At 43.8% G+C, this 19,273-nt stretch overlaps 1 protein-coding gene across 2 annotated transcripts; it reads left to right on the top strand.

Moving 5' to 3' along the window:
* The first annotated feature begins 356 nt into the window (after window positions 1-356).
* On the top strand, window positions 357-19,026 carry LOC311102303 (ras and Rab interactor 3-like). Of its 2 annotated transcripts, XM_084143605.1 has the most exons (14): window positions 357-670; window positions 3,063-4,251; window positions 4,517-4,631; window positions 5,622-5,694; window positions 6,100-6,191; window positions 9,593-10,776; window positions 11,018-11,181; window positions 11,399-11,553; window positions 13,109-13,305; window positions 13,531-13,642; window positions 13,988-14,122; window positions 14,278-14,441; window positions 15,477-15,610; window positions 16,862-19,026. In XM_084143605.1, the coding sequence occupies exons 1-14, from the start codon at window positions 624-626 to the stop codon at window positions 17,439-17,441; spliced, it is 4,341 nt and encodes a 1,446-aa protein (XP_083999731.1). In that variant the 5' UTR covers window positions 357-623; the 3' UTR covers window positions 17,442-19,026. The 2 variants fall into 2 exon arrangements, with proteins under 2 accessions (XP_083999731.1, XP_083999732.1); XM_084143606.1 differs by lacking the exon at window positions 357-670 and having other exon boundaries at window positions 3,567-4,251; window positions 13,991-14,122.
* Window positions 19,027-19,273: the final 247 nt, after the last annotated feature.

The following is a 19,273-nucleotide window of genomic DNA, read 5'->3' as shown; positions in this document are numbered from 1 at the left end:
TGTGAGAGAGAGAGATAGAGAGAGAGAAGAACTACCGAGTGTGTGTGAGAGAGAGAGAGATAGAGAGAGAAAAAAACTACCTAGTGTGTGAGAGAGAGAGAGAGATAGAGAGAGAAGAACTACCGAGTGTGTGAGAAAGAGAAGTGGGACAAGAAGAGGAGAACAGGAAGGAGGGTCTAGAACTAGAACTGTTTTTTTTAGGAGATCTGTGATCTTCCTGGCAGACCTGAAGGCTAGCTGTGTGAATGGGGGAAGAGTGGAGGAGAGGAGAGAAGGGGGGCAGCCTGCCCACACTGGACTGCCTCTTCCTGAAAGCAACACAGCTCAGAGAGACAGGAAGTAGAGACACACAGAAAGAGGAGAGGGGGAAAGAGAGAGTCAGAGAGAGAGAGAATACTTTTCCTGTCACCTAACTTTTTGTAAACTGTGCTGGACTAGAGTGTGAAAAATAAAGATAGAGGGGAACACAGTGTGAGATAGAAAAAGGAGATTGAGAACGGATCCAAGGACATGGAGGAGTTCTCAGGCTACCAACATGGATTGTTCCAGTGGAGTTGTGTGTGACTGACGCAGGAGGTTGCTTTGAAGGACTTTAGGAAAGAGTTTGGAGTCCGAACGACTGAATGATGAAAACAGCTGTTCTCTCTCAGGAGACCGGAACATCTACTGGGTATGCAGAAACAAACTCTGTTCCAACCATAGAAATCTAATCTCTAGAATGGGCTTAGAGCCTCTAACTGGTCCACGGCAGTTGTAGCAGAAAATATTTTTGGTATTAAATGTTTTACTTTTTAGTCATTTAGCAGGCGCTCTTATCCAGAGCGAATAAATGACTGTGAATAATTGTATTTCAGAATCTAGATATACTCCATATGTTAGAGCACCCTATAAGGAATATAATGATACCAAGATGTTGTCTGTCTCATGTACGGTTCATGGATCACTGGGTCTTACAGGAGGCATGGGTCTACAAAGGACCTAAAATGGCCACTTTCATCATGATTTTCTCACAAACTTTTGTGATACAAATGTAAAAAGCATGTCAAACGTCCTTCCTCCTAATGAAGTTTCTATGTGAGAATTGCCAGAACAATCTGAGATACCAAAAATATTTCCCTCTCCCACTGGAATGGAATCGCACACTAGTTCTGTGGCTCTAACTCTGTACTAGAAGGTCAGCTGGGTGTGCTATGTAAAAACAAACAAATGGACAGGAGTTTAGTCTGTGTAACTCTGGGCTCAAGGTCTCTAAACCAAAGATAAGGCCTTCTACTTCAACAACCTTTTTTGATTGTGTACTTAATTTTTTAACAATCCTAACTTTTGCAAGTTTATGCCAAAGATAACTCACCCTTGGCAAGATGATCGTTTCAAAGCAAACAGTATTAACCACGAGCCTTGGCAGATCATAGGAGCCTATCTCCTGTTTCTGTAGTGTGACGTGAGTCCGCTTGATGTACACTGAGTATACAAAACATTAAGAACACCTGCTTTTTCCATGACATAGACTGACCAGTTGAATCCAGGTGAAAGCTATGATCCCTTATTTATGTCACTTGTTAAATGAACTTAAATCAGCGTTGATGAAGGTTAAATAAATGAATAAATAGGCTACTTATGAGAATGCAGAATAAAACCTTTCTAGAGCTATTAAATATACATGTTATATACAGTCATGGGTAATATACATGTTAGTCACCCATTGCAAAGGTAGTAAATCTTATCTCTCTATCTCTCTCTATTTCTTTCTTTCTTTCTCTGTCTCACCCAATAGATATGGGAGTTTATCAGAATTTGATTTGTTTTGTGGGTCTGTGGAATCTGAGGGAAATATGTGTCTCTAATATGGTCATACATTTGGCAGGAGGTTAGGAAGTACAGCTCAGTTTCCACCTCATTTTGTGGTCAATGTGCACATAGCCTGTCTTCTCTTGCGAGCCAGGTCTGCCAACGGCGGCCTTTCTCAATAGCAAGGCTATGCTCACTGAGTCTGTACATAGTCAAAGCTTTCCATAATGTTGGGTCAGTCATAGTGGTCAGGTATTCTGCCACTGTGTACGGTCTGTTTAGGGCCAAATAGCATTATAGTTTGCTCAGTTTTTTTGTTAATTCTTTCCAATGTGTCAAGTAATTATCGTTTTGTTTTCTCATGATTTGGTTGGGTCTAATTGTGTTGCTGTCCTGGGGCTCTGTGGGGTCTGTTTGTGTTTGTGAACAGAGCCCCAGGACCAGCTTACTTAGGGGACTCTTCTCCAGGTTCATCTCTCTGTAGGTGATGGCTTTGTTATGGAAGGTTTGGGAATCGCTTCCTTTTAGGTGGTTGTAGAATTTAACGGCTCTTTTCTGGATTTTGATAATTAGCAGGTATCAGCCTAATTCTGCTCAGCATGCATTATTTGGTGTTTTATGTTGTACACAGAGGATATTTTAGCAGAATTCTGCATACAGAGTCTAAATTTGTTGTTTGTCCCATTTTGTGAATGATTGGTTGGTGAGCAGACCCCAGACCTCACAACCATAAAGGGCAATGTGTTCTATAACTGATTCAAGTATTTTTAGCCAGATCCTAATTGGTATGTTGAATGTTTAGTTCCTTTTGATGGTGTAGAAGGCCCTTCTTGCCTTGTCTCTCAGATCGTTCACAGCTTTGTGGAAGTTACAGTACCTGTGGCGCTGATGTTTAGGCCGTGGTATGTATCGTTTTTGTGTGCTCTAGGGCAGCGTTTCCCAAACTCAGTTCTCGGGACCCCAAGGGGTGCACGTTTTGGTTTTTGCTGTATAGCATGTATAACACGGCTGATTCAAATCATAAAAGCTTGATGATTAGTTGATTATTTCAATCAGCTGTGTACTGCTAGGGCAAAAAACAAAACGTGCACAGAGTTTGGGAAACCCTGCTCTAGGGCAACGGTGTCTAGATGGAATTTGTGGTCCTTGCAACTGGACCTTTTTTGGAACAACATTATTTTTGTCTTTCTTTCTCTCTCTCTCTCTCTCTCTCTCTCTCTCTCTCTCTCTCTCTCTCTCTCTCTCTCTGCCTATCTTTCATCTCTCTCCAAAAGGGTGAATGCTGAGCCTTGCTCCCCACCTAGACCCCCCATCACCCCTACCTCATCTTCAGGATCAACAGCACCATTCCCCCCTCCCAGACCTGCCCTCTCCCTTCCCCCGACTCTCCCCTCCAAACCCTCCCCACCCCCTGAACCAACTCCCTCACCTCCACCTGTCTACCTGGACTCATCCCCCCTCCTCCCTTCACCCCTCATACCCTCCTCACCATCCTCACCCACACTGCCCTTTCATTCAGCTTCTGAATCGCTCCCTTCTCAAATTGACTTGGCCATTGATGCCACTGACACAACTGATGTCTCTGATGTCACTGATGCCACTGTCCCAAAGGAATGTACTCCCCCCTTATCCAGACCCCTAGTCCCCGATGTCCCGGAGATCTCTGCTTCCACCCTCGTCACATCACTACCCCCTCAAGTCTTAGAGACCTCAACTCCCCCACTCCCCACACCCCTCGTACCTGATGTCCCAGAGACATCTACTCCCCCCCTCCCCACACCTGTACCTCCTCAAGTCTCAGAGCCCTCTACACTCCCCCTTCCTGACATCCTGGATGTCTCTGCTCCTCCCCTCCCCTTACATATGTCCTCTTCAGTCCCAGAGCTCTCCTCTTCAGAACCAACCCTACCAGCAGCTTCATCTCAGCCAGTCCCAAAGCCCTCATCTATGCTCCTCTCTGCTCCCATCTCAAAACCCTCCTCACTTCCTCTCTCTTCTCCCCACATACCTCCTATAGCAAAAACCCCACTTTCCACTCCCCCCATTCATCCTATCTCAAATCCTTCCGTACCTCCGTCTGCCCCTGTTCCTTCTTTCTCAAGGTTCTCCTCACCCCCTCTTCCTAGACCCTCACCACCGCGAAAACTCTCTGGACCACCCCAGCCGAGACCCCCCGTACCTCACCCTCACTCGATAGCCAAACCCTCCTCTCCAGCTCTCCCCAGACCCCCACTTCCACCCATGAAGCACTCCTCTCCCCCACTACCCTCCCCACTAGTCCCTCTTGTTCCCAAGCCCGCCCCAGCTTCGGCCTCCTCGCCAGCCCCATCACCAACCCAAGCCACAGCCCCACCACCTAGCATCAGTATCCTGGAGAAACTGATCAAAACTTGCCCGGTGTGGTTGCAGCTGGGTATGGCCCAGGACAGGACCACACTCATACTGAAGAAAGAAATCCCTGGGGTGAGAGTTACTAACATGTTCTTTACACAAACACATAGGCACATTATGTATCTGTGGTCGACCGTGGTCGACTGTTCTGCAGCCGAACATCGATGATTTAGCTGTACAAACCGTTCACACATTCATTAATTGGTCACATACTCACTCACAGTACATCAAAAATACTTACACAACGCATGTAGGGGCAGACATCTTTGAAAGAGTTCCTCATTTATATTTGTTGTATGATAATAAATATTAATAGCATTACGTTGTGTACCCACAGATATTTTTAGTGCGTAAAAGCCCCAACCAGAAATCCATGGTGCTGTCAGTATGTGTGTCTAACCAGCAGGGGGAGCCTCAGGTCCAGGATGTTCTGGTTAAAGAGGAGAAGTCATGTGAGTATCCTAACCAGAGAAGGTCTATAATGTTTTAATATAATGCCCCTTGTAACTGGATTTATCCTAACCCTAAGCCTCAACAGTCAGTGTCCTGTCCTCAGACCCGGGTGAACAGTCAGTGGTAAATAGGTATGGGGACTATCCGTGTTACAGCCCTCGGTCCTGCTACCCCATCCATCAATCCATAAACAGAACACATGATGCTACCCCATCCATCAATCCATAAACAGAACACATGATGCTAGCCCATCCATCAATCCATAAACAGAACACATGATGCTAGCCCATCCATCAATCCATAAACAGAACACATGATGCTAGCCCATCCATCAATCCATAAACAGAACACATGATGCTACCCCATCCATCAATCCATAAACAGAACACATGATGCTAGCCCATCCATCCACACACAGAGAACATATGATGCTAGCCCATCCATTCACACACACAGAACACATGATGCTAGCCCATCCATTCACACACATAGAACAGATGATGCTAGCCCATCCATCCACACACACAGAACACATGATGCTAGCCCATCCATCCACACACACAGAACACATAATGCTAGCCCATCCATCCACACACACACATTCTTACAGCTGCTCTGTGTGACATGCTCTATTTGTGACTCCTGTGGGGGAGAGGAGTGGGAGGGTGAGGGTGCTCACTGTGTGACCACAGACTTCCTGTCCTGGGCTGGATGTTGACATTACAGGACTTCCTGCTACTTTGAGCTCACCAGACCCTGGCCGCAGCATAGGGATGTGTGTGTGAGAGAGAGAGAGCGATTGAGAGATGGAGAGAGAGAGGGAGAGAGAGAATCTGTTGAAAAGTATGTTTGCAGTTTCATCTCTTGAATCATGTGTGCAACCTCTCAGTCCCAATCCATCTCTACTACATGACTAAGGGATCAATCTGATGTAGAATGTCAGTATTCATATAATATTGTGTTATAACACCCTCTCCCTCCTCTAACAGTGATATACCTGGAAGGGTCTGTTCTGGTCTTTGACAACATATTCAAACTCATCGCCTTCTACTGTGTCAGCCGGTAAGACAAGACTATACCCTTCAGATCCTATAGTTCAACGTATAGTATCCTGTAGTATCTACCGTGTCAGCCGACAAGACAAGATTATCCTGCAGATCCTACAGATGTAGGATCTTAATTTGAGCCAGTTTGATACAGCAGGAAAATAATCCTGCAGCGACAGGAAGTGTGAATTATTATGTGGATTATAATTAATGGACATTTTAGTAGGGGTTGATACATTTTTCTTAAGGGAAAATCAAGCCTGAAATTTCAAAGTGGAAATGAGAAACTTACAAGTTTAAAATGTCCTGAATTACAGGAAAGTTATCCTGCAACAGGTTGATCAAATTAAGATCCTACATCTGGCACTTGAAAATATTTTTTACTAATACATTAATAATGATGTGATGAATTATCTTCCAGGGATATTCTACCCTTCACTCTGAGGTTGCCTCAGGTCATCGTCCAGGCAACCAAGTATGAAGATATAGAGATGATATCGACGTTAGGCTCAGGTAGGCAGTGGGACATTCTGAAAACCTCTGTGTTCTATTTTAAAAATAGGTAGGTTATGTATATGAGGTCATTATATCACTTTCAGGCAAGGTTGACCAGAGAAAGAAGAGCCTTTGAGTGAAATGGAGGCGAAGTGTCTCAACAGTGTGAGTGAGTGCGTGGAGTGTGTGTTTCAGTTTCACGTTTGAATGTCACACGCACAAGTACAGTGTGTGTGTGTGTGTGTGTGCGTGCGTGCAGGCTATATGGGCTAGCTTCCTCCTTTACAGTTTTTTTCAATTGTTTACACGCGATTTTGAAAACAGAGTTCTTTTTGTCAAAATATAATCACAATTATCCAAACACCACAATCAATTAGCAAAATTCCTAGATTGTTTGCAAAATGACACACTTCAGTCAAAACATACACACTTCAGTCAAAACATATACACATATTTGTGAAAATGCTATTTGTTTTCATTTAACCAACACAGTCATCAATGATCATACACTATTGCAGCCAGTTTCACACTGCTGTGATAAATAAAAAACACATTTGTAAAAAAAAAATAATAATAGATTTTTGGCCAGACATTCTTACTGTATGTGAGAGATAATTTAGGTGACAAAACAAATCATGAATAATGTTGTGAGTTTCTCACTATTTTTTTAGATATAAGGAGAATGTAGACAAATACTGTAGGCCTACTATAACCTTACCAAGCACTGCACAACACTTGATGCTGCAGACTGAATATTTCAAGTATTTATTTCAATACTTACAGTATTTCTTACCATAATCAGTTACAGTAATCAACCAACAATGATATCAATTACTGTAAACAAATAAAATCCGTAGACAAATAAAAATTACTGCATGAATTACAGTACATACACTTTGACTCTGAAGAAAAGTAAAGTAAAAGTAAACAGAAATGAAAGAAAACTACTGTAAAAGCAACAAGAATACTGTAACTATCCGTCTCTCCGTCTGGCTGGATCAGGCCATAACATTTCATCCACATCACAGGCTATGTCTTCATTGGCAAGGCACCGTTGGAAGAATCGCCTTGTGTGACGAATCCACCCCTGCACTGAAGCTGCTTCAATAAGATCACATGCCTGTTCCATGGCCTGAATGAGGGGCAAACGGTCATAAGGCTGCAGGTCATATACCTTCCACCGCCACGCTGAAAAAAATTATTCTATAGGATTCAGGAAGGGGGAGTATGGGGGAAGGTATAAAACTTCAAAATCAGGGTGATCATGGAACCAGTTCTGGACTAGAGCAGCCCGATGAAATGAGACATTGTCCCAAACGACAATGTACCGCATCTGGTCCACTTGGTGTAATGCTGTGACAATCTCATGCAATCGGTCAAGAAATGCAAGTATCAGATTTGCATTATAGGGTCCCAGATTTGCATGGTGGTGGAGGACCCCATTTTGTGTGATAGCAGCGCAAAGGGTGATGTTACCCCCTCGCTGCCCTGGCACATTGGTGATTGCCCTGTGCCCAATTACATTTCTCCCTCTTCTTCTTGTTTTTGCAAGGTTAAATCCAGCCTCATCCACATATATAAATTCATGTTGAATTTCAGCAGCATCCATTTGCAAAACTCTCTGAAACACATTAAAGAAAATAGGATGCTATTCAATATCTATAGCACAGTATTTTTTTTGTGACAGAACATTATGAGCAGTGCATGATACCACACCATAGTCAGATGAACAATGCATACCTCCACATACTCATTGCGCAGATGTTTCACTCTCTCTGAATTTCTGTCAAATGGTACCCGATACAGTTGCTTCATGTATATTTGATTTTTCTTTAGGATTCGACCTAATGTTGACAGAGAGACTCGTTGGATGTTATTGAAAATATTGTCATCATTGATGATATTGGCTTGGATTTCTCGTAGCCTGATACAATTATTGGCCAAAACCATGTTCACAATGGCGGCCTCTTGTGCACGACTAAACATAGGGCCCCTTCCACCTTGGTGTCCTCGACCCTCAATCCTATGTAAAAACAAAATAAGATAAAAATAAATAAATATATATATATATGCAGCCTACTGTCAAATGTCACAGTAAACAATATTGATTATACAAGCTTCAGTTTCAATGTATACTGTGTGGTTAGCTTACCTGTTTTCTCGATGAAATGTCCGAATTACTGACGCAACAGTATTTCTGCTGAGATTTGGTTGAACTCTTTGTCCAGCTTCCATCAGTGTCAGTCCATGGTTGATAACATGGTCAATAAGTGTTGCACGGATTTCTCGAGTCAAATTTGGTCCTCGTCTTCTTTGTTCAGGTTCTATCAACTCTTCAAGTCCTTCTCTACCTCTTCCTCTACCTAGGTGTCTTCCTCTACCTCCTTCTCTTCCTCTACCTTCTTCTCCTCTACCTATGCCTCTTCCTCTACCTCCTTCTCCTCTTCCTCTACCGCCTTCATCTCCTCTTTGAGCTCCCCCTCTCATTCTCACTCTTCTTCTTCTTCTAACTCCTTCCATTTTTGTTGAAGACAGGTGAACTCACCTGCTGCCTTTTATAGCACACCTGAGTGCTGCGTTTTCAAATTAGCACATGTGTGCTTCCACACCTGGTAGATGTGTTTATCCAATTCGTTCATTAGTTTGGTAATTGGCAATCCGGTGCTTTGTAATTACAAGGAAGTAACCTCACGATCCTTATCTGTGTCTAAGGTGTGAAAATGTGTGTAGAGTTTTACAAATCACTGTGTGTAATGTTTTGCAAAAAGGGTGAGGCGGACATTGTGTGTAATGTTGTGCAAATCTGTGGAGGTGTTTTGCTCATTGGAGTACAATTTTGCTAATTGTGTGGAAATTTTAATTTTAGTGTGTAAACAATCGTAAAAAACTGTAATAGCTATGAAACAAAACCCTTCCGATTCATCTTAGAACAAAGTTCCATTTATATGTTCTCTCTAATGTAGTTAGTTCCTCTCTGCATTGTGAATACTGATCGCTCATCATCAACCAGTTGTCTTTGATAAAGCTTGTTATCTTGTGAAAATAAAAGTATAATTATCTGACGATAATAGAGTTCAGCCCTAGTGATGGTGGGCTGGTAACTCTTTCTGATGGTGGGCTGGTAACTCTTTCTGATGGTGGGCTGGTAACTCTTTCTGATGGTGGGCTGGTAACTCTTTCTGATGGTGGGCTGGTAACTCTTTCTGATGGTGGGCTGGTAACTCTTTCTGATGGTGGGCTGGTAACTCTTTCTGATGGTGGGCTGGTAACTCTTTCTGATGGTGGGCTGGTAACTCTTTCTGATGGTGGGCTGGTAACTCTTTCTTTCTCACTTCTATGAAAAAGATCAACAGCACTCGGAAATAAAGCATTACTTGGAAATGTTCTCAGTAATCACAATGACCTTTTTCTCCTCACAGATTTCTGGGGTTCTCAGCTTAACAGCTCCTCAAAAATGGTCAAACGTGACAACCAGGGTCAGGGCCACAGCAGTTCCTCCTGTGAGATCCAGCTGTCCACCGGGAATAGTAATGACTGTCTGTGGTACATCAACCCCATCTTCATCGAGGAGTACTGCAGCAGCCTGGAGGCCTCCACCCCGACCCCAGCTCCCATCCACAGGAGCCAGAGTCTGAACACCCCAGGCCCAGGGCAGGGGCAAGGGCAGGTACCCCACAAGTTCAAACGACGCCCACCCCGGCCCCCAAACATCCCAGAGGGCTTGATTCTGTCACAGGGGGCTAAGCAGGGTGCCAGAGGGGAAAGTGTCTCCCCCAGGTCTCCACCCCCACCGCGAATAGTAATAGCCAAGGCAGCAGGGCAGAAAGGGGAAGGAGACAGCAGCAAAGACAGTGGGGATGGAGAGGGAGGTGCTTCTCAACTTGTCTCGGAGAGAGAGGTGTGGGTTACTGTTACTGACTCAATAGCAGCTACTCAGCCTCTACAGGCTCTGTCACCGCACGGAGCAACAGCAGGACAGAGACACCCAGCACCGCGACCACCCCCACACAGGATACCACTCGTGCCCCTACGGCCGAAACCCTCACAGAAGCGTCCCCCAATCCCGGGACAGGAGGGCGGTGTTGGCCCAGTGCCTGTTGCTTCACTGGTCTGCATCGATGACACCACTAACATGGCAGAGGAGAAGTTAGGAGTGGAACCCCCTGCTGGTGAGACAGAGACACTGCAGAACAAAGGGACATCAGAGGCTTCAAACATCAGTGAGGTTGTTACCGTGGCTACAGCCCTGCTGACAAAAAGGGCCGCACCTCCAGTCCCGCCTCCCAGGAAGAAGAAACCCTCTCAGGCCACGCCCACCACACCTCTCTCCCGAAACGTGATAGGCGGAGGACTTCTGTCAATCAATTCATCATCGGATACCCCCCAGACCTCCAGCACCCCCTCGCCTGCCCGGAGGCCGACCTCCGTCCCCGTGGGGGAGGCCAAGGAGGCCAGGGGGGCAGATGTGTCCCTGTACTCCCCTGATGGTGAAGCTGCCTTCCCTACCCTGGACCATGACTCCTACTCTACCAGCAGTACAGAGGAGGAGGCTGACACTGTGGCCAGCGGGGCTGTAGGAGCCGGTGGGACCAACAACACCAAGGTTCATATATCTTTAATTGATTTTTTTCACCTTTATTTCACCAGGAAGTCCCCTTGACTTCCCATTTAACATTATTACGTGCTGTATAACTGACATCATACAGTAACCTAACTAAAAGCTTCATTTCTGTACCTATTCAATTGCTGCTGTGACTTTGTTACTGTATGTGAATCTGTATGACATTTTTCTGTAAAATAATCCAAATAAAATGCTATCATTAAAAGTCAATAACAACCTCCAGGTGTTGATGAAGAGGAACCGTACCATCATGCTGGACCGAGCCAAGCACCGCCTCTCCAGCGTGTTCACTAACTTCATGAGCACCGACCACAAGCTCCAGAGGAGAATCCTAGAGCTGTCCAGAGATGGGAGCTCCTACTTCGGGACCCTGGTGAAGGACTACAGGTAGGAGATCCGTTCAACACAGGTTTTTCAGAATCACTTAGTTGATGGCTGCTAGGGCTGATTAGGGCCACACATATTTTGACTCAAAACTGAATCTTGTTCATATCCCTGTCTAATGGGCAATGGAATATGTCACTTAAATTTGTTCAATGTCCCTAATTTTGTAATCGATTCGGACACACTTGATGGACTAATCAATGAACGTATCTGACCCCAGGGTGTATATCCTGGAGACCATGGGGAAGCACAGCTCCAGCACTGAGATGCTGCAGGAAATCAGGCAGATGATGACCCAGCTGAAGAGTTACCTTATCCAGAGCACTGAGCTACAGAACCTACTGGAGCCTAATGTCTACACAGAGGACAAACTAGGTGAGATACAGTCTAACATGTTAGAGGCTAGATACAGTAACATAGTCTAGCAGTTGTAATCAAAGAGTTACTGCAGTTGGTAGAGCATGGCGCTTGCAATGGCAGGATTTTGGGTTCGATTCCCGGGGCCTGCGTAATTCTCCTTGATATACTCAACATTCATCTGTCAACACACAGCGTTAGACACACCATTCTCGAGACTCCTTACACACTCAAACACTGAGTTCCTCTTGCTCCTTATTTTGAGACCCACCCCCCCTCCAAAAAAAGTAACATTTTATTTGTCTGATACAGTTTCTACCTGGCCGTGGCTATATTCATAATTTAATAATAATAATAATAATATATTCCATTTAGCAGACGCTTTTATCCAAAGCGACTTACAGTCATGTGTGCATACACATTAACACTGTCTTTCACATGAATGCTTCAGTTCTCACTAATCTTCAAATTAACATGCCCACCATATTCAGTGTCCAACAGGACATTTGGCAAACAGGATGTTCCCCTTATTTACTGTCAAATAGGAGACAGTTGTATATCACAGTCTTCTCTGTGTGCGTGGGAAATTAGACTTTCTAGTGACACCTGTGAAATTACAACAGGGACAGACAACATGGTTGTTAGTGAGGGTTGCTACTGTTGACATTTGATGGCTTAATTGGGTTTAATATACAACTTATTTTGCCTCCAGCGTGAATGCTGAGTGTCAGGTTTTCTTACACAGTGTACATATAAATGCAGTATAAATGCAGTGAGGTTAATATTCATACTGAATTAATTAGCTGACATACATTACATGACCAAAAGTATGTGGACAGCTGCTCGTCGAACATCTCATTCCAAAATCATGGGCATTAATATGGAGTTTTTTTTTTTTTTTGCTGAAATAACAGCCTCCACTCTTCTAGGAATTATTTCCACTAGATGTTGGAACATTGCTGCAGGGACTTGCTTCCATTCAGCCACAAAAGCGTTAGTGAGGTCGTGCACTGATGTTGGGCGATTAGGCCTGGCTCGCAGTCGGTGTTCCAACTTATTTAGCCTCCAACGTGAATGCTGAATGTCAGGTTTTCTTACAAAGTGTACATATAAATACCGTATATATATTCAAGTGAGGATAATATTCATACTGAATTAATAACCATTTGGTTATCTTTTGTCCATAAAGAACTATAACTGCAGGCAAAAATACATGTGTCAGATGGCGTCGAATAGACAGGGAATCTGAGATAAAGTCAAATCAATACATATTTAGCCCTGTGTAAGGACGCAGAGTGCCATAGACATAGACCGCTCCAAGGGAGACCATTGATTTCTAACCAGCGTGTTGTGTGTCATTCCTCTCCAGAGGTGATCATCCAGCAAAAATACATTTAATTAATACTTTTTTTAACAGCTTCCAGATTTGCTCAGCGAGTATAACCAGCACCAATGAGGAACCACGTTCTAGTTTCCTACTTTGCATTGCACTGAAGACTAAATGTAGCTGCCTGCAACAAGCTCTCTTCTCAAATAGAAATGGTGGCCACTGTTTTGTCATGTTGTTCTCCAGAGGTGATTATTGAGGCTGCCCTGTGTAAGGCTATGCTGAAGCCTCTGCAGGAGGCTGTGTATTCAGGCCTGAAAAACATCTACGCCAGGGACGGCTGTCTGAAGAGACTGAGGGAGAACCAGAGTGTCGTCCTGGGTACCACCACCACAGAACTGGGGATCACCACCAGCATCCCAGAGACCCCTGTCATGGAGAAGGTAGACAGTTATGGGCTGCATCTGAAATGACACCTTAATGGCACTAATGTAGGGATTTACTGTTGACCAGGGCATTCACTTTTATATGGCTCCTGACTTTATATTCTGTTTTTGTCTTGTACAGTGGGGGTTTTGTCTGCCGCTGTATGACATGAATTTCCCCTCAGGGATTAACAAAGTACATCTATCCATCTGTTCGTCCATCCGTCCATCCATCTATTTTAGATCCAGCTGAAGTTGATGACCCTCCACCAGGAGTACTCCCCTCAGAAGAAGATTGATCTGCTCCTTAAGACCTGCAAGATCATCTATGAATCCATGTCTATAGGCTGTCCAGGTGAGGTGCTGTCTTTGTTTCTGGGTAGATTTTGGTGGTTGAATTATGATTAACTTTGTCATGTTGTTTGTTAGTGTAAGAGTAGTCTCATGATGCCATCCTCCCAAGTCTCTTTTTAATTATTACTCGACTATCTGCAAACGAAAGTCAGGGCTAGTGTACAAGTGCAGATTGACATTGATAATGATTGATCATTACTGCCGGACGACACCAGTGTCTACAAATACCTGACTGAGAGTGGAGATTGAAGTTGAGGATGATTGATCAGTACTGCCTCACAAATACCTGATTGACAAATACCTGATTGTCAGGTGAACTGACTAAGATGGTGGTTGATGTGTTCAGCAGGGAGGGCCCATGGTGCAGATGACTTCCTCCCGGTGCTGATGTACGTCCTGGCCAGGAGCAACATGGCCTTCCTGCTACTGGATGTAGAGTATATGATGGAGCTGATGGACCCTGCACTGCAGCTAGGAGAGGGTAGGGACAAACTAAATTCCATACACACGCGCACACACACACACGTACACACACACATACGAACACACACATAACAGCACTGACGCACACATAGTACCACTGTTAGATGCAGTGTATGTGCCTACTAATGATGACTATCTTGTGTGTGTCACCAGGCTCCTACTACCTGACGACTATGTATGGAGCGTTGGAGCACATAAAGAACTATGACAAGCAGGTTGTGACACGGCAGCTCAGTCTGGAGATCCAGGACTCTATCCACCGCTGGGAGAAGAGACGCACCCTGAACAAAGCCAGCGTGTCACGTTCATCTGTACAGGTCAGTACATGTCAGGACCACCAGGGTAGCACACACAGAGGGTTAGGGTTAGGGATAAGGCTAGGGTTAGGGTTAGGGTTAGGGATAAGGATAAGGATAAGGCTAGGGTTAGGATTAGGATTAGGGTTAGGGTTAGGATTAGGGTTAGGGTTAGGGTTAGGGATAAGGATAAGGCTAGGGTTAGGATTAGGATTAGGGTTAGGGTTAGGATTAGGGTTAGGGTTAGGGATAAGGCTAGGGTTAGGGTTAGGATTAGGGTTAGGGATAAGGCTAGGGTTAGGATTAGGGTTAGGATTAGGGATAAGTCTAGGGTTAGGATTAGGGTTAGGATTAGGGATAAGGCTAGGGTTAGGATTAGGGTTAGGGTTAGGGATAAGGCTAGGATTAGGGTTAGGGTTAGGGATAAGGCTAGGGTTAGGATTAGGGTTAGGATTAGGGATAAGGCTAGGGTTAGGATTAGGGTTAGGGTTAGGGATAAGGATTAGGATTAGGGTTAGGATTAGGGTTAGGATTAGGGATAAGGGTTAGGATTAGGGTTAGGGTTAGGATTAGGAGGATTAGGATTAGGGTTAGGGTTAGGGTTAGGGTTAGGATTAGGGTTAGGGTTAGGGTTAGGGATAAGGCTAGGGTTAGGGTTAGGTTTAGGGTTAGGGTTAGGGTTAGGGTTAGGGATAAGGGTTAGGGTTAGGGTTAGGGATAAGGGTTAGGATTAGGGTTAGGGTTAGGGATAAGGCTAGGTTTAGGATTAGGGTTAGGGATAAGGCTAGGGTTAGGATTAGGGATAAAGCTAGGGTTAGGGTTAGGGTTAGGCTGGGAAAAGAGACCCCCTAAACTAGGCCCGGTAGTCCAGTTGGTCTTTCCAAGTCAGGCTTGACGCAGAGTAATAGAATAGAAAATGTCACTGCAGTATTTTGACATTTGATCATTATGACTATATCAGTATTCTTTGAAATTGTATTGTCATTATGTTGACAATAAAACAAATTGTCATATGATATTTCATGTCATTCCTCTTTCTGCGCTGTCCCGTTGCAGGACTTCATCAACGTGTCGTTCCTGGAGGTGGGGTGTAACACTAAGACGCTGGGGGTCCACCCCAACACCACAGCCCAGGACCTGTGTTCCCAGTGTGCTGTCAAGTTTGAGGTGGCAGAGCCAGAGTCCTACAGGTACAATCTCCTGCCATTGTGCCCTTGACCAAGGCACTTAACCCCTTCAAAACTGCTCTCTCCATCCAGGGGCGTTGCTCCGTGGCTGACCCTGAGCATATCAATATGTGTATGCTGACCCTAACTCACAAAATGAAGTATTTATTCCATTCTATTCTATTCTGTTATATTCTATTCCATTCTAACCTATTCTCTTCTGTTATATTCTGTTCTATTCTATTCCGTTCTATTCTGCTCTGTTCTATTCTGTTCTGTTCTTTTCTGCTCTGTTCTATTCTGCTTTGTTCTATTCTGTTCTGTTCTATTCTGTTCTGTTCTATTCTGCTCTGTTCTATTCTGTTCTGTTCTATTCTATTCTGTTCTATTCTATTCTGCTCTGTTCTATTCTGCTCTGTTCTATTCTGCTCTGTTCTATTCTGTTCGGTTCTATTATGTTCTGTTCTATTCTGCTCTGCTCTGTTCTATTCTGTTCTGTTCTATTCTGTTCTATTATATTCTGTTCTGTTCTGTTCTGTTCTATTCTGTTCTGTTCTGTTCTATCTGTTCTGTTATATCTGTTCTGTTCTATTCTGTTCTGTTATATTATATTCTGTTCTGTTCTGTTCTGCTCTGTTCTATTCTGTTCTGTTCTATTCTGCTCTGTTCTATTCTGTTCTATTCTATTCTGTTCTATTCTATTCTGTTCTGTTCTATTCTGCTCTGTTCTATCTGTTCTGTTCTATCTGTTCTGTTCTATCTGTTCTGTTCTATTCTGTTCTGTTCTATTCTGTTCTATTCTGTTCTGTTCTATTCTGCTCTGCTCTATTCTATTCTGTTCTATTCTATTCTGTTCTGTTCTGTTCTATTCTGTTCTGTTCTATCTGTTCTGTTCTATCTGTTCTGTTCTATTCTGTTCTGTTCTGTTCTGTTCTGTTCTATTCTATTCTGTTCTGTTCTGTTCTGTTCTGCTCTGTTCTATTCTGTTCTGTTCTATTCTGTTCTGTTCTATTCTGCTCTGTTCTATTCTGTTCTGTTCTGTTCTATTCTGTTCTATTATATTCTGTTCTATTCTGTTCTGTTCTATTCTGCTCTGTTCTGTTCTGTTCTATCTGTTCTGTTCTATCTGTTCTATTCTATTCTGTTCTGTTCTATCTGTTCTATTCTATTCTGTTCTATTCTGTTCTATTCTGTTCTATTCTGTTCTATCTGTTCTGTTCTATTCTATTCTGTTCTATTCTGTTCTATTCTATTCTGTTCTATTCTATTTTACAGCCTGAGTGTGCTGGTGGAGGGCCACCATCAGCTTCTGGCCCCTGAGGAGTTCCCCCTCACTATCAAGTCCAGTCTTCACCACAGTGAGCCCCACAAGGAGTACTACTTTGTCTACCGGCCTGGAAGGACAGAGTCAGAAGGACAGGAGGCAGAAGGACAGGACGCAGAAGGACAGGACGCAGAAGGACAGGACGCAGAAGGACAGGACACAGAAGGACAGGAGGCAGAAGGACAGGACGCAGAAGGACAGGAGGCAGAAGGACAGGAGGCAGAAGGACAGGAGGCAGAAGGACAGGACGCAGAAGGACAGGAGGCAGAAGGACAGGAGGCAGAAGGACAGGAGGCAGAAGGACAGGAGGCAGAAGGACAGGAGGCAGAAGGACAGGAGGCAGAAGGACAGGACGCAGAAGGACAGGAGGCAGAAGGACAGGAGGCAGAAGGACAGGAGGCAGAATCCCAGGAGGCAGAAGGACAGGAGGCAGAAGGACAGGAGGCAGAAGGACAGGAGGCGGAGAGCGAGGAGCCTGCTCCCGCAACCGAGCCAGAGCCTGAGGAGGAGGAGAGTCTGATGGAGATATGATGACATCAGTGTGCGGGTACATGCGTGTGTGCGTGTGTGCGTGTGTGCATGCGTACGTGGGACTCAAAGGATCAAGGAGCTGCTCAAGTGAATACAATGGCTTCCCCCTCAATCATTATTGCCATTTTAAATGAGACATTGGTTTTTGCCTTATACACAACCATATACACAATGTTTAGGTCTGCCATTGACAACATGTGGAGACATTCTGAAAGAAGAGAACCACCACCATCACCTCACCTTGATCTTCAGGTCTAAATATCAAATCACACAACAGGAGACTCCAGTTGACTTTAGCTTCTATACAGATGTGCACCTTGATCTTCAGGTCTACATATCAAATCACACAACAGGAGACTCAAGTTGACTTTAGCTTCAATACAGATGTGCACCTTGATCTTCAGGTCTAAATATCAAATCACACAACAGGAGACTCCAGTTGACTTTAGCTTCTATACAGATGTGCACCTTGATCTTCAGGTCTAAATATCAAATCACAAAACAGGAGATTCAAGTTGACTTTAGCTTCTATACAGATGTGCTCTATCTTAATTTGATCAATTTCTCACAGCAGGCCAATAATCCTGCAGCAACAGGAAATGTGTATTATTATGTGGGTTATAATTAATGGACATTTTTGTAGGGTTGACACATTTTTCGTTAGGGCAAATCAAGTCTAACATTTTAAAGTGGAAATTACAAACTTTAGAAGCCTTTTCCTGCTGCGCAGGAAAACTATCTGCGACAACAGAGCGATCAAATTAAGACAGTACATCTGTATGACTTCTATTGTAACTCATATTGCTCAGTGAAGAAGACCCACCACCATCAACTCATGTAGGACTGGTTCATACTTCAGACGTTAAATATCACACAGGGGATCCACTCAAGTTCACTTCAGCTTCTATATTACTTCTATGGTAACTCATCTAGCTCTGTGAGTCTGCCTTCCTCTCTCTGCAAAGTTGACCAAAGCTACAGAGATAAAGAGGATATCGTCCTCCTCTAGTTTGAAAGGGCACAATAGGCTGCATAATTAAACTGTAAGGGATCAGGACAAGGAGTCTCTGTCTGTATCCCAAATGGTACCCTATTCCTTATGTAGTGCACTACTTTTGACCAGGGCCCATAGGGCTCTGGTCAAAAGTAATGCACTATGTAGGGAATAGGGTGTTATTTGGGACGCAATCCATGTATCCTGTCCGGACGGTGTTTGTTTTCATATTTAACAGATTATTTGCTTCTGCCACAGCTCAGACTGACAATCAGCTGTTCATTGGTTTTGCTAATTGAATTTAGCATGACAGTATCCTTGCCAATAATTATCTCACTAGGTTTATATGCTCAAGAACGACTCTGCTACTCCCTGTACTGTACATCCATATTTGCTGTGCTGGTTTGTATACTCTTGTAGCTGTGCTGTGGCCACATTACATTGGTGTCCTGGAATAACTTTTCAAGTCTCATTCTGGAGGGGATCTGCTACAATGCCATTCATTAAGTTCATTAAGTTCACCAGGCACTGATGGTGTACAGCCTTATTATACTATAATTAATAAAACTGTCATAATGACCTTACATAGCATTATGGCTTTGATTGTTGTTTTTTCACATTGATAAGTGAATTGTTTTGTTTTTAAAAGGTGAAAGGTGAAATGGTTTTATGTGGAAATATTAAGAGATGAAACGCACAAAGAATCATTTCAGAAATTCCAATATTTCCTATTTTCAGTATTTGGGAGTAGATATATTTCCTTTCTTAGATAAAACCATTGCCAAAAACTTTAGCAGAACGCTAAAATCTATTCAATCTGACCTCAGTAGATGGAATA

This window comes from Coregonus lavaretus (assembly GCF_964263955.1).
Source record: "Coregonus lavaretus genome assembly, chromosome: 27".
NCBI lineage: Eukaryota > Metazoa > Chordata > Actinopteri > Salmoniformes > Salmonidae > Coregonus > Coregonus lavaretus.
The sequence above is the reverse complement of the archived record's forward strand: the minus strand, read 5'-3'. Positions and strand labels throughout refer to the sequence as shown.